Genomic DNA, 16,418 nt, shown 5'->3' with positions numbered 1-16,418 from the left:
TATCTGGACGTAACAAATTAAACTTTCAGATTGACCTGTTGTTCACTTGTAGCATTAAGGATATCTCAATGATGATAAGGAGAAAACAAACCAGCTGGAATATTCATTACGGAAATGAGATTAGGATCCATATTTCCCGAAGATGTCAGGCTCCACCGGGCTCAAAGTTCTTGCTCTCTTTCATATCCGCCATTCACAAGAACTCACTACGATATTGGATATTGTTTGACTCTTCATGGAAAGGGCACGTGATTTCTTCTTCTTTTTGTACATTGTTGCAGAAAACTGGAGGGCCAGAAAGGAAAATTCAAGTGTTTTAGTTTTGAATCCACTAATTATGCACAGATAAATTAGTCAGGACTGTACCTACAGTTTAAACTGGATTCGAACCCGGGACCCCTTCGGGTCAGTCACATAGTGTGAAAATGAAGATGAAGTGTCATATGTACTGATATAATATTGAAAATACATACATACATGATGTATGATTTTCAAATGTAGTGTTCGCTACTGGTCATGGCCAACAAATTTTGAAACATTTGCTTCTTTGCCAAACTTTAATAAGGGTGACAAGGAATGGCTTCCCTAACTTACACATCAATTCAATCATTTTCGGATATTCATAGTTGCCTTGCATGAGAATTGTCATCAACAGAAGTATGTTCAGTTTTTTAAACTTTTCCATCACTTGTATCTTTTGGATCCAGCATGACTCATTCCCAAATACTTAGATAAAATTTATTTTTCCCTGATAACCCACATAAATTGCATTGATAATGTGGCAGCTATAACTACTGGTAACCTTGGTTAGCGCTAGGAATGGGCCAATAAGAAACCGATCAATTACCAATATAGAATTTACTGATACTGATCCAACATAAAATTATAAATATCCTTGAAGAACCTGGATGGTCCACTGACATCCTTGATAAATATGTGTTTCGAATTGACTTCAGTGCAAAAGAAGTTGCGTATTTAGGCATTTACTTTTTTAAAAAGTATGGCATGTAGATTATCCATAAAAATTGTAACAAAATTGCAGAATTTTGCACTAAATTATAGATATATCTACCAATACCAATAGGATACTGATATATCTGTCACATCCATAGTTAACACACATAATTTACAACTCATTTGGTTGTGGAAATTTCGTTTTTTGTACTTCCTGCAGGATACATTTTACTAGAAAAGTCCAAAAATATTGAATCTGTTTTGCTACAACAGGCATTATATTCTAAAGTATTGATTCAAAATACATATGTCTTCTTTGTTAAGTGAAGCCTGCTGTCATATTTTCCACTCTATTGCTACATATATGATTTCTCTCTATTTAATATCTTAAATATGTTTTTTCCTACAGATTTTGCGAAACATGTTGTATAGAGGTTCCGAGATAATGAGGGAAGTTGGCTGGGTGGTGTTTGATGAAATCCATTACATGAGGGACAAGGAGCGAGGCGTTGTGTGGGAGGAAACCCTCATTCTGCTCCCCGACAGTGTGCACTTCGTCTTCCTGTCTGCAACCATTCCGAATGCAAGGCAGTTTGCGGAGTGGGTAGCTCACCTGCACAAGCAGCCTTGCCATGTGGTTTACACAGACTACAGACCTGTGCCTTTGCAACACTACATATTTCCAGCCGGAGGAGATGGTATTCATCTTGTGGTGGATGAAAATGTAAGTGTAGTTTGTAGGGGTGAGTTGATACTGATGCCGATATAGTGGTTGAAACTAGTGATGTGACGAAGCTGAAAATTTACCGATGCCGATGTACTCACTGATAATTTTTGGAACCAATACTGATTCCGATACATAACATTATTCAACAGAAATGGAATGTTATTTTCAGCATGACAAAAATAAATTTGCTATGTACATTTCTATTGCATATCATATGTATATAGTTACATATATATTCTCAAGAGATGCAAATGTACAAGAAAACAGTTATTTTGAGAGTTTTTTTTAATGTATTTTTTGTCTTATATATAGCTTAAGAAAGTTCTGGGAATTCATAATGAAACGTCACAGATAAAATAAAAACTACTAAAAATAACTGTTTTCTTGTACATTTGCATCTACAAAATGTGGTTATGCGAACCTTTAAGAAGAACATAGATTCTCAGGAAATTTAGCATTAGTACACAAGCAGTTGTTTTTTTTTAATGCATAATGAATTCCTGTTCTTAATGCAGATTCAAGTTTAGAAACATGAATTTTTGAAACACTTCTGGAAGTTATCTACTTCTTCTCTTATCCCAAATCTGTTCAGCATCACTAAACAGTTTTCACTGAATACTGATGCAACAGGTATCCCAAGTATTTTCTTGTCACTTGCTTCAGGTTTGGATACTCATTTTTAAATTTCCAATACCACAACAGATCCTGGTCATGTGGAATAGTTTGTTCAGCAATGTACTGTTCTATTTCTGGTTTTGAGGTAGGTTGATCCTCTGAATGAGAGTTTGCAATAATTTTATCACACCACCGTGATGAAGATCCAGAACCAAATTTTCAATAAATCTTACAAAATTAAAATATAAAACTTATTAGAAGGTAAAACTCTAGTATTATCTGTACCGGTTTAAATATCGGATTTTTGCCGATACCGATGTCGATATTTCAATTTCTGCCGATTTTCATACATCTGTAATCGTCTTCAGCACATCCCTACTTGAACTTATTCGCTGATTCTGGCCAATACTTTTCAGGTGTTTTTCTATTTTACAGTTTTCACAACTCTTTTGTGGACTCTTTTAAGTATCATGGAAATTGTTTGAATTGAAAGTGTCAATTTATTTTGAACCAGTGTTCTGTAAAATTTATTTATTAATTTGCTTTATTTTACCTCGCTTTTTGTGCCACTTTTGGCTAATTTGCGAAGATGGGGATGAGTGATGATATGAAAAAATTGATGAAACGACACAAACATCCATGCACAGGCTGGGATTCGAACCCAGGATCGCTGGCAGATGGAGATGAGTGATGATTTGATGAAATGACACTCGCAAACATCCATATCGAGGCTGGTTTTTGAACCCAGGACCCCTGGCATCGTAGCACGATCAGTGATCTCTGAAAGGAATGGATTTCTTAATTGATTGACAGTAAAAAAAAGGTAAGGTGCTCCCCTGTGCATAGCACTACGCCATGAAGGCGTATAGGGGGTGGGGGGTAACGCCCCACACTTGCTTGATCCGGTAGTGAGTGGGGGTGATGTGATCAGCATCACGCCCCTGACCGCCTTTACCCCCCAGGGTTTCCCCCAGGTACCCATGTTATTCGACGCTGGGTGGGTGCCGGGGCCGCTTCCATCGTTAGGAAAGTTCCCGGATTTGAACCGGCTGGGGATTGAACCCGGGACCTTTAGCATGGTAATAATAAGATATAATTCTTCAATATTTGTAGTGTTAATTTTTCATGTTTTTGAAAGGTGAGAGATGCATTTTGCTACCATGAAATAATGCGAAATGAACTGCAAAATGCGAAATATATTCTTAAACATGAAATTTAGGATTAATTTATGGACGTTACACCTTCCGAGGTCTGAATTATCCTGTGAGTTATGCAATTCACGGAAAATTGATTAATTCTGCTGTTAATATTGGAGAAGCAAAAATGGACTCCTTTACATAGAAATAAACTTAATACTCGGATAACTACATAAATGTGCTGTTAGAAGGTAAATGTTAATTTTGTATAATAAGTGTAGTTTCTAAATCAAATTTAAGATTATAGTATTCACAATTTTAAAAGCAAAATGTCTTTTTATATACCTCTTTTCATCCGATTTTTCACCGCTGTAACACCGAAATTGTATTTTATTTACTGCTTTTGAACCCAAAATTGACTCTGTTTTTGTACCGAAATTTTGCTTTTTTATTTACCAAAATTATGTGCCTCTAACATTCACAGTCGAGTATTTACATAATGTATTAATGAATATATTGAACAGTTTTCAACAAGTGGTATTGGTAGGAATATTGGTATTTGCTCATCCTAATTTTTTATTTATTTATTTATTTGTCTCAAATGTAATTCTCCTTCATAGAAATAAAGTGTTTACTGACAAGGTCCTGAAAATACTGGCAACAGGTATTAATTTGCGTTGCTTGAAATTGTTTTGTATTTGTTTACATAATCAATGACAAATAATGTACACATATACGTACATGATTATCTTTGTAATCTCTTTCACCTCTTATTTCAAGTTTTCTTTTGTTATTGTCAAGGACGTTAGAAACAAGTGATATCATCATCCTTTGCCGTTTCCTGCCTCTGTGATATTACAAGTGATATAACAAAGCTAATTTGATATTTTGTGTCAAAAATGTGCACGTGTAATTTCTGTAATTGGGTACCACATCACTCCGATGCTATTGTTGATATACATGCATGTTCTGCAAAACAAGTTCAAATTGCATTAGTAGTCAGATCAAGATTTCGGTACAAAAACTGGGAACGTTTCAAAATGGAAAGTGGTATGTAAAATGGCATTTTGGTGATAAATTGGTGAATATAGCCCTAATTACTACACTTATTACACAAAATAAACATTTTCTTTCTAATAGCATATTTTATGTATTAAGTTTATTCCCATGTAAAGGAGTCCATTTTTCTTCTCAAATATTTGCAGCATAATTAAGTAATTTTCCCTGATTTGCATAATGTACAGAGTAATTCAGACTTCAGAAAGTGTCATGTGAGTAAAAAAAACTAAATTTCTTGTTTAAGCATATTTTGTAGTTCATTTGCATCATTTCATGACAAAAGTTAATACGAAAACATAAAGGTCCTCATGCAATACTTCACAACTTTCAAAAACATGAAAAATGATTATTACAGTGTATTATTTCATGTTTCTGTCAAAATGCCTCTGCTTGTGAACTCAATAATATTGATTTGCTGCTGATCGTTATTAAATATTTTAAACTTGTGTAATAATTCATACAGTAATTAACCACATTGTGCAAAAATTTTCTCCGAACAGGGTGTATTCAAAGAGGACAATTTCAACACAGCGATGTCTGTTCTTCAAAATTCTGGTGATGCTGCTAAAGGAGACCAGAGAGGGAGGAAAGGAGGCTTTAAGTCGACTCCAAACTGTTTTAAGATAGTGAAAATGATTATGGAGCGAAACTTTGCCCCCGTGATCTGTTTCAGTTTTAGTAAAAAAGATTGCGAGGCCTACGCTCTACAAATGTCAAAGTTGGATTTTAACACAGGTCAGTATTGATAATGCAGTTGATGTTTTAAGCATAATATTGTCATCTTGTAATCAGTAGTCCTCATATTTGATTTTGATATGGAATTTTTGATACTTTAGGTCACTCTTAAACTCTATATTCAGTCGTGATTAATGTGGTTATAACGTGAACTTAATAAATTTTTAATTTTATAAAGATTCTAAATGTAAATAAAGGTAGTGGGGCACATGGAGGTTTAGTTTCCTTTTTTCAACTTTTACTGAGTATTAATCCAAACATTACAGTACACAATACAAAATTTGTAACAAATTATTCAATATTGTTCTGGTTATTGTACTATGATTCCAGTCTGAAGTAAAAAAAAAACATTAAAACATAAAGGTTGTGACTCTCTATGTGAATGCAATGAATATTAGCACCATCATGATCAAATTGACCAAATTGACCACTGTGCAATTCTAATGTAATAATACGTTATCCAGTTTCATAGAATAATTACAAAGCTATGAAATAAATTTTACAAAAGGCCCATTTGGGTGTTTTTTTCTAGTGGACCTAACCCAAAAAAACGGTCCATATTGGACAAACCTTGGTATTTATATACATAAAGCTCGTAATACTCCCTGATTTTGTTCCGTAAATGACTAAATGCAGCTTCTTTTCCTAAGGCAGACCCTATTGCAGTCAACTGTTTACATTTATTTATTAAAGTGTCTAGTGAACCATTCAGATCTAATGAACTTCATTAACTTAGTGATATGCATATTTCATAATCCGAGAAATGCTGTAGCAAATTTTGAGGATGACTAAATGCTGCAATAAGTCCTTTTCATTCTCTACCTGGGACCTCCCCCATGGCGCAGTGGTAGCATCATAGCCTTGTAATCAAGGGGTCCCGGGTTCGATACCCGGTGGAGGCACAAGTGGTTCGGATCCCACTTTAAACTGTAGGTCCAGTCCCGATTAGCCTTACTGTGCATAAAGTGGACTTAAAACAACAACTCAACTCATTCTCTACCTAACACTTTAAGATAATGCATTGTTCTATTTCTCTTGGTATTTCTAATTATGGTTCTAGAATAGTTTCATGGTAAACATTAGTTGTCCCTTTTAACATTGTACTGATTTTGAAAAATAATTCATGTTATTTTTTCTGAAATGTCTGGGAATCCAAGATGGAATAACATAATCCCATCCTTTCAAGCTGCAGATGAACCACAATTTTCTATTTGTTTTTTCTTGTTTGATTTGTGTTTTATTATTATTATTATTAAGAATTATGAAATGTAATTTCATTTAAGTAGAGACCTCATTAGTAATTTGGAGAGAGACATATTTTTGGTAAATAAATAAGCAAAATTTTGGTACAAAAACAAAGTCTCAATTTCAGGTTCAAAAGTGGTAAATAAAATAAAATTTTGGTGTTATAGTGGTGAAAAAACCTGATCAAAAGCAGTATATAAAATGACATTTTGGTTTTAAAATGGTGAACATAATCCAAAATTTGATTTAAAAACTGCACTCATTACAATAATAAACATAACCCTTCTAATAGCACATGTATGTAGTTACCAGAGTATTAAGTTTATTTCTGTTTAAAGGTGCCCATTCTTGTTTCTCAAATATTTATAGCAGAATTAATCCATTTTCTGTGAATTGCATAAGTCGCAGGATAATTCAAACTTCAGAAAGTGTCACGTTGGTAAATAAACACAAAATTTTTATGTATAAGAGTCTATTTCGCATTTTGCAGTTCATTTCGTGACAAAACAGGGTAGTAAAATACACCTCACACCTTTCAGAAACATTATAAAAATTAAATTAGAATGTGTTATTTCACATTTCGTGTTTTTATTGCTCATATTCCAAGAAGGTGTTTATTCTGAACTTCATTTATTTTTTCACTATCAGTTGAAGAGAAAGTTCTTGTGGATGAAGTGTTCAATAATGCCATGGATGTTCTCAATGAAGATGATCGGAAATTGCCCCAAGTTGAAAATGTCTTGCCATTATTGCGCAGAGGAGTAGGCATCCATCATGGAGGTAAGAAGTTAATTTTATGATTTTGGATAGCTGTTGATCTGAATTTAGTTTACCAAACTATGTATACTGTTGAAATAAACATTGTCCCACAAATTGAACATGCCATACTGATGCTCTGAAAAGAATACTAAATGGGGACCGAGGGAGCTGCATTCCTTGGAAATGAGTTACCAATGCTCTTCATCAGTGGATGAGAGAGAATGCTGGAAATCTTACAAATGTAAGGATCTGGATAATCAGAGGAAAACATGTGACATGGATATAAATGCTATGTTGGTATATGAAAATTACTGCTCAATGGCTCAGGATAACCATGTTAAAATATCTTAAGGCGAGGAGGGACAATTTCCCCTAGGTCTTCTACGCTGGGGCAGCTGCCGATCACTGTTGCCAACTTTGCTCTTTTGGAGCCAGATCTGGCTCTTTTGTGCACTTGTTTGACTGTGAACTGTGGCACCTGCCCTCTGCCCCACCATGATGCCACCACTGGCCTCGGCCCATAAAGACCAACCTTTGCCATGAGTGTACGTTTTGCACGTGACGTGATATTCATATATAGGCTGCGTCACCCACCCCCTCTTTCCTCCCCAGGTATTTTTATATATAGCGCTGTGGCTAAGTTGAAGATGACAATATTATTATCCGGCAATCCTTTATTTTCGATTTCATGCGAACATCATTGGATTATTGAGATGGGTGATGCCGCCAAATCTAGGTGGTGAGAACTAAATAAATTGCCATCACTTTAAAGCTAACTGTTATAGCAGCGCCCCCCACCCCTCTGACACCTGAAATTACCCTAGGAGGCACTTTATGCAGCCTTTGTTAATCTAGCTCGTTGAAGGTCATCTTTAGCTCTATTAATGGTGAAATGTAGCTCTTTTATCCACATCAGGTTTGGCAACACTGCCAGGATGGTCGTATGAGGCATGGAGAAAGGCGTTAGGTTTATGGGACCATTATTTTATTTGTTTTCTCAGGAATATCAAACATCCAATGACGTAGAAAAGTACATGGATGGAAAATGGTTGAACTGTCACAGTAGTAGGGAAAGTTGAAACTCCCATTTGATTACCCATAACTTGAAGTTGAAGTCTATTTCCCATAAGGAATACATGGGTTTCTGTAAATACTTATTAATCATATTTTTCAAACATCGTGTCTAGCTTACTAATAAACTTGAAAAACAGTTTCCACTTGCAACATGGAGAGAAGTTCATACTCTCTTGCATACTACCCTTTTTTAAATAGCAGTGGCCAATCTAACGATATTGAAATAAATGCACAACTAGTGCGTAATTGTCTCTCCTTGCCTTAAGGCAACTTGCTTTCAAACCTTGATGGTAATATCTGCATGTCTCACAAGACTCGTGCTGAGTCAATACCAACACCGATGTACCGGGTTGGAATTTAATCACTGATGCCATGCAATACATTCCCAAAGATGCAAATTTGGATGCTTTTTTGGTGGGCTTTGGTAAAGAGTATTGGCACCAACATTGGTGTCAATGTCAGTTCAAGGTGATATCAGCTCATCACTAATAAATTGTAATAAATTTTAGGGATGGGACATATTAATCCGAACGCTATCAATGTAAGCATAGCAGTGTATTGGTAAAATTACATATTATTTTATTTTACCAATCCGTTATATCGATAAATATCTCATAATTTTGTGCAAAATTCTGCAATTTTTTAATAAGTTTTCATCACCTACTTTTTCAAAAAGTTACTCTCTAAATATGCAACTTCTTTTGCACTGCAGTAACCTCGAAACACACATTTACAGGAAAACCTCATTAATACAAAGTTCAATGGACCAAAAAATGTCAACTTCAAATTAAACGACTTAGAGTTATCCAAACTTTTAAAGATGACGCCTGTTTTTTAGGTGTACAAAATTACAGTATAAAATACCCATAACTGATGTTTTATACTTGGTAATAGCTCATAAAATAAGCTCGTATATGCCGCATTGTAAGTTTTAAAGAAACTATAATAAATGTTACACGCGGAGCTTTACGCGGACACAAAGATTCCTAGATAACACCATTTATCCTGTGTAGGTATACCACCTATTATGCACAGGATGCATGTTGTGGGAAGGAAAATAGAACATGAAAACGTTTTCACAAAAAAAGTTTTTTAAAAAACTATATTTTCTTTCAATTGTGCACAGTCGTTGGTCTTCCATGAAATTCCTATATTGTCTTGGCTTTACAGTATTTAACCTGTAGTACAGTTTTTTCGCTATATGTTTCTTTCTTTCTTTCATTAGGTTTGCTTCCAATTCTGAAGGAGACTATAGAAATCTTGTTTGCTGAAGGTTTGATAAAAGCTTTGTTTGCTACTGAAACATTTTCTATGGGACTTAACATGCCAGCAAGAACCGTGTTGTTTACTGGTGCAAGGAAATTTGATGGAAAGGATTTCCGATGGGTAAGATATTTTTCTACTTTCAGTATTTAATTTAATTTGAAGATGGAGAATTGTAGATAATATATAGTCTATATGCTATTTTTCCTCCAAGAATAGTTAAAATAATAGCATTATTTTTATGTGGACAATTTCTGCATGTGTCTTTTTATCTTCCATTTTTTATATGTTCAAAATTGAAAACTGAACTCTGTGCTACCTGCAGTTGCATTTTTATGCACCCTAAGTAACTGCAGAATCCACAGTTTTATAAAAGCCATGCTTTTGGTACCCAACAATTCTTCCGTTGATTGTATGAATGGTAAATAATAAGTTAACATTCTTCCTATGTTGATAGAAGATCTGTAGATTTGACTAATTAAGCTCGCAGTGGGGAGGGGAGGGGAATTTCAGTGGTTTGAATCTTCTTTAGGTCAGGTCAAGATTAGTTTATCTGTGAATAAACTGAACTTAAACTTTTCAACTGTTTTATTTATGTAGTGATTTTTTTTTTTTTAAGAAAAACTACTATTGAGGAGTAGATAACATAATACATGGCACAAAGATACAAAGGTTGATGTTTTGTCACTTTGTGTTAATCTATACTAAAAGAATTAGAAACGTTGTATTTGCTGCATTAAACTACAATTAAACTTCATTCTTCAACAGCTGAGAAGTGGAGAATACATTCAGATGTCAGGTCGTGCTGGCCGTAGAGGCTTAGATGAGAAGGGGATTGTGATCTTGATGATAGATGAGCAAATGAGTCCTGAGGTGGGAAGAGATCTTGTTAAAGGCCTAGCAGATCCAATCAACTCAGCGTTTCACCTCACTTACAACATGGTACTAAACTTGCTGAGAGTTGAAGAAATTAACCCAGAATATATGTTGGAGAGAAGTTTTTATCAGTTCCAGAACTATGCAGCAATTCCTGAACTACTCGAAAGTAAGTATTGTTATTTTTATATGCAGTTTTTTATGTACTCTTCTATCTCCTCTCCTTCCTGGAAATAATTTATAACCTTGGTCAGAAAAGTTACAGTATCAATTTTTTTTTATACTCTAAAACTGATATTGAAACATACTATGAGGAACACTCAAAAAGTAATGCCCCACATTTTTTTTCTCGGCTAATATTTAATTGACGTTAATGATATTGCTACAGAATATTGTTGTATGTATCCCCTATACATGTTATTTTTCAACATAATCTCCCTTCACTGCTACGGCCTTACGCCATCTTGGAACAAGGGCTTGTGTGCCATCCCTGTACCAGCTTGCAGGCTGTTTCTTGAACCATGTTTTCGCAGCACGAACCACTCTCATTGTCCTCAAATTTCACACTGTGCAGTGCATCCTTCATTGGCCCGTACTTGCTTTTACATGAGCTGAGACAGAAGTCTGAAGGAGCGAGATCAGGGCTGTAAGGAGGATGGGGAGTACAGAGAACCCCAATCTGGCGATAGCCTCGGTGGTTTTCAGGCTCGTGTGTGGTTTTGCATGTCATTGCCATGCAAAAGCAACACATCCTTCACATTTCTGTCTGGTCTCACTCTCCTGTAACGTTTCTTCAGTTGCTCCAATGTGTTGATGTAGCTCCAACGTGTTGATGTACCTGTCAGAATTTACTGTTTCACCTTGGGCCAAAACATCAACAACAATGTTCCAACACGTCTGGGTTGGTTGAAGAGGAGGGATGCCCAGCACGGGTACGATCACACAGTTCAACTTCATCACCTTCTGCGGACTTAATCCTCTTCATCCACTGCCTAACGGTACTCCTGTCCACTGCAGATGTTCCATAGACAGCACACAACCGTTTGTGAATATTCACCACTCTTTCGTTCTCGGCCACCAAGAATTCAATTACCGCTCTCTGTAACGAGTGTCACACAGACCCGCCATCTTTACTCACCGCTACACTGCTACCGCCTGTTTGTTGAACGTGAAACTCTGCACACAAATTAAGGAAGCATCACAGTCGGGACTGAGGAACAGGACACTTCGATAGAAAAAAAATGTGGGGCATTACTTTTTGAGCATCCCTCGTACTTAGGTGTTATTTAGTCCCCCCATATGTGTTACGAATAAACATGTGCTAGGAAGAGGTTCAATGTGGCAAGACTGCACCTAGCAACACACTAGACGATCCACGATCAGACCAGACTTCAACAGCACTTACGAGGGTGGTTCAGCATGCTCTGCCCCTGACATAGAAGGAACCCTCGTAGGAAAACCAAATCACTGTCACTTTTCAACATAGTCCCCTGCAACATTAACACACTTTTCCAATCGGCCTTCCAGTGCTTCAATCCCCGCAGAAAAAGAATCTTTTGGTTGGTCCTGCAACCAAGCATTCACAACATCCATAACTCCGAAATCACTATCAAAATGTTTTCCACGAAGGTGTTTCTTCATGTTCGGGAACAGGTGGAAGTCACTGGGGGCCAGATCTGGAGAATAAGAGGCATGAGGGACAATTTCAAACCCTGCTGCATGATTTGCAGCCACCGCAACTTGGGATGTGTGGGCGGGAGCATTGTCACAAAGGAACAACACACCACGGGCCAACATTCCACGGCGTTTCTCCTTGATGGCAGTACGTAATTCTTCAATTAGGGTTGCAAAATAAACACCTGTTGGAAATAATCTATCAAAAGAATTTCTTCTCCACTTTGCCCTTTGATGGTTGAACCTTGAATTTGTTTGGGGGTGGAGAATGGGGTTGTTTCCATTGCATGCTTTGGCATTTACTTTCGGGATCGAAGTGGTGAACCCACGTTTCATCCATTGTAACAAATCTCTTCACAAACTTTGGCTTGTCAGGCTTCATTGTCCGTAACAGGTTCTCACTTGTCACACAACGTGTCCTCTCTTGGTCGACAGTCAGCATTCTCGGGAACCAACGGTCAGAGATCTTTTTCAGTAACAAATGATTATGAATAATTGAATGCACACTGCCAGTTGAGATGCCACATGTGTCTGCTATATGGCGGACAGTAACTCGCCGGTCTGCCAAAATCATGTCATGCACTTTTGTAATCATTTCTGGTGTGGTCACCGTTGCAGATGGGCCACCACCATGCTCATCTTCAAAGGTCTGTCGACCACATTTAAATTCACGGCACCATCTCTTCTCTAGGTCATATGAGGGGCTAAAGTCTCCAAGAGTTCCCACCATATCTGCATGGATGTCTTTCGGTGTTAGATTTTTCTTGAGTAAATATTTTATCACTGCTCGGACCTCAGATTTTTCCATTTCTTCACATCTGACTACACTTCTTACTGATCATCAACCTGTATCAAAAAGATAAAATGTTGTAAATTCTTGAAACTTTGTGGATATTAGTCTAAAGAATGAACAATGTTACATATAAAGTTACAGGTCTCTACTATCACTGGAGATGGATCAGGGGCGGAGCATGCTGAACCACCCTCGTACTAGTGAAAATGTGAAACATGTGAGGAACTTACTCCAAGAAGACTGTCATGTTACTGTTCACATATCAGATGTACTGAAATTGAATCAAGATGTGTGTCATCAAATGTTATGCAATGATTTTGGGAATTGGAAGCTTAATTCAAATTCGTCACACACACTAACAGAAGGGAACCAGAAGAACAATAGCCGTCAATCTGTTGAAAAAGGCCAGAAATGATCCCACATTATTGCCAAAGTTGCCAAAGAATGTGGCAAATTGCCGAATGCCAAGGTCATGGTTCACCAGCCTCAAAGAAAGTGAAATAACAACCATCATTTATCGATGCAAGAGGTGTTGGTGCAACATGAATTTCTGCTTGAATGACATGGTGAACCGCAACTTTTACATAGTGGTACAGAAACATCTTTTCATGAGGCAGTTCAGTGCCACTGACCTGACTTGTTGACATCCGGACAATGGTTTGCCTTGAATGACAATGCAAGACCCCATACTGTTGTATCGGTACCAAAATATCTGGCCAACCATTGTGTTGTTGCTTTTACACATCCTCCGTATTCAGCCGATCTGTCACCATGTGGCTTCTTTGTTTTTCTTTGGGAATGTAGAGCCGAAACGAAGCAACATCAAGCTATTCGAGCAATCCGAAAGGCTCAGACAGATGTACTGGGAAGCATCCCAGAAGAGGCTTTCTCTGCCTCCTTCTGAGACATCCAGATACACTGGCACCTGTGTATAGATACCGGAGGGAACTACTTTGACAGGACCAGCGACCATTAGTTGGTGAGTTGAATATATTATTTTTTACGCCAGTCCTGTAACTTCTCTGACCAAGGTTATGCACTGCTTTCATCAACTGTTAAGGTAGGTGGTGAACTGGAATCTAACAAAAAGCAAAATTATACTAAAATACGTAAGATATACTTAGAATTCTGAGTTATGGGTCACTTTTAATCCACATGTAGATGTGAGTTAGCAAATTTGCAGATGATATGCACAGGTCATTGCTATAATACCCCCAACCACAGTGATCTATATCAGTTATGACCAGCTTCCTCGGTCTATTGGGCCACAGCGTTATACTTTCGAAGTGGCAATGGCCATAGCCAGGCCCGTAGCCTGAATTTTATTTGGGGGTTGGGGCTCATCCCTAATGAGCACAGGTGTCGCCAGAAATGTTTGTAGAGGGAGGCAGGCCACTTGATAAAACTTGAATAGTAGAAATAATAATGACTAATAATTATTACCACGGTTATAATTGTCATTCTACAATAATAATTTTTATAAGTTATTAAAGTTAAACCAATTTTAATCCAAATTTATTGTTATTATTTTTTGTTATTATATAAATGAAGAGACTTTGCTACTTGATCCACGTATGAGTAAATAGCCAACACAAGTGTTGTCCATTATTTTTCATACATTTTGTAGAGTTAGTGTACTGAAATTCATAGTTATTGTTCTTTGTTATTTAACTTTTACACATTCTGTTGAAAATGGAAAAGGCTTTAAAAGTTAGGGCCAAATTTTACTCGTAAAGTTTATATTGTGTGACCTCTCACAAAGGAAATTACATATTTTGAGAGCTGTGGATCAATTTATTATTTGGATTAAATGGTAGAATATAAAAATATAACCTGGCTCCTCTATTATACACTAAACTTTTTTTTATGTAATGTTTAATCCTGGTAAGGAAGGAAAATAAATACACATTTAAATTAGGTATTTGCAGGAAGCCCCCTTAGCCTGGCCATAGCCCTCTCATGAACAGATTTGTCTCACCACATTTATTGAATAAAGCCGTGTTAAAGGAGAATGAAACTTAGAATGATAATGGTTGATCATTATATTGACAATACTAACATAATGATGAAACTTATTAAAACAACCCTATTACAAACTTAACACAACCATCACTTGACACTACTTCTATGGCTTTTAATGTAAAAACTGTGGGAGCACTGTTTATAGAAAGAAGTTACAAGTACAGATACTACTTCTATTGTTCTTAATGTGAACACACTGGATACTCATGAGAACTTACTAGTATTTCAAAGTGAATTTAATAAAGGAAGACAACATTAACAATTCAGAGATGGGCGTCATTCAGTCAGTTTCTCTGAGTAGATTTTATTGCTTCACTGGAGGTAAATTTACACTCGCAGATGTAAGTGCTTTCGAATATAGAAGCAATTCTTTTTGCAAAGTCATTTAACTTTGGAAATTTATATCTTTTCACAAGTTCCCAAAATAATAGTCTCATCTCTTACCTTGATTGCAAAAATGGGTCACTTTGTAAATCAAACACCTTGAACACTTTTATCTTGTTCTGAAATGTCACACTTCATGGGATTATTATTTAACATAGCTGCAGTCTATGTTTTCAAAATCTGTGAATCAGTTTGCAAAGTGTTCTGAAAGATTGTCAGCGAGTTGAATGCAAGATGGCATATTCAGTAGGAAATTATGTTATTGCCTCCAGGCATGGAGTGAAATGTATTAAATTTCTAGTAAGTCCGAGATACTTTGGATTCATCCGTGCACTTTTAGGTTCTGTTCATTGAGGTGTTGCGCAGAATGCAAGGTTAACATGTATGACAATAAAAATAATACATTGTCATAACAACATTTGAAAATGGTTAGGCTAAGTTCAAAGTTCCACATTTGTGCAATATTTATAATAATTTAGTCATATTATTGCTCAAAATTTTATTCACATAATGCAATTAAGTGTCTGAAATTACTATTTAAACTAATTTTATTAAATATGATGTTTAAGAAAGCCAATTTGTATATCATGACAAAATTATCAAATTGTGCAATATTCTGAATTCATATTCATAACAGTTATTTTTGACTGGCAATATGAAAAACAAATATCTTCAATCATATGTGTTCTTTCAGACAAGAAAGATATGATACATTCAAATTTATAATTAAATTTATTGAAATTGTGTACATTTGCATTGGCATCAAGGTTTATATACAAAGGTCAACTCTTTAAAATTGTTCAATGTATAATATGATGTCATACTTGGTATTTTGTATCAACATTCAAAAAATGGTAATTGTAATCATTAGATAAGTATATTGTGATATACATAGTAAAATAGCTGTAACAGAGCAAATATGTACATTTACTACACAAACATTCAAGCTGTTAAGCACTTATGGACAAAAATATAAAACAAAAACAATTGAAGATAACACATACTAAAAAATCTGGCTTGAACTAGTTGCTCTAATACTAGTTGTCTGGGACTTTTGAGGAATCTCATGAGGGATGGAAGATAAGTAAAAATGTGGCTATTG

At 36.0% G+C, this 16,418-nt stretch overlaps 1 protein-coding gene across 2 annotated transcripts in view; it reads left to right on the top strand.

Moving 5' to 3' along the window:
- Mtr4 (exosome RNA helicase Mtr4) overlaps positions 1–16,418 on the top strand; it is a 70,949-nt gene that overhangs the window by 22,204 nt on the left and 32,327 nt on the right. For both annotated transcript variants that reach the window (XM_083132009.1, XM_083132010.1), the window contains 5 exons: positions 1,364–1,678; positions 4,992–5,226; positions 7,120–7,251; positions 9,530–9,690; positions 10,336–10,612. In XM_083132009.1, coding sequence (XP_082988135.1) covers positions 1,364–1,678; positions 4,992–5,226; positions 7,120–7,251; positions 9,530–9,690; positions 10,336–10,612 — 1,120 coding nt within the window. The remainder of the gene's footprint in view (positions 1–1,363; positions 1,679–4,991; positions 5,227–7,119; positions 7,252–9,529; positions 9,691–10,335; positions 10,613–16,418) is intronic.

The sequence above is a fragment of the Lepisma saccharinum genome, chromosome 1 (assembly GCF_977018435.1).
Source record: "Lepisma saccharinum chromosome 1, izLepSacc3.1, whole genome shotgun sequence".
NCBI lineage: Eukaryota > Metazoa > Arthropoda > Insecta > Zygentoma > Lepismatidae > Lepisma > Lepisma saccharinum.
The sequence above is the reverse complement of the archived record's forward strand: the minus strand, read 5'-3'. Positions and strand labels throughout refer to the sequence as shown.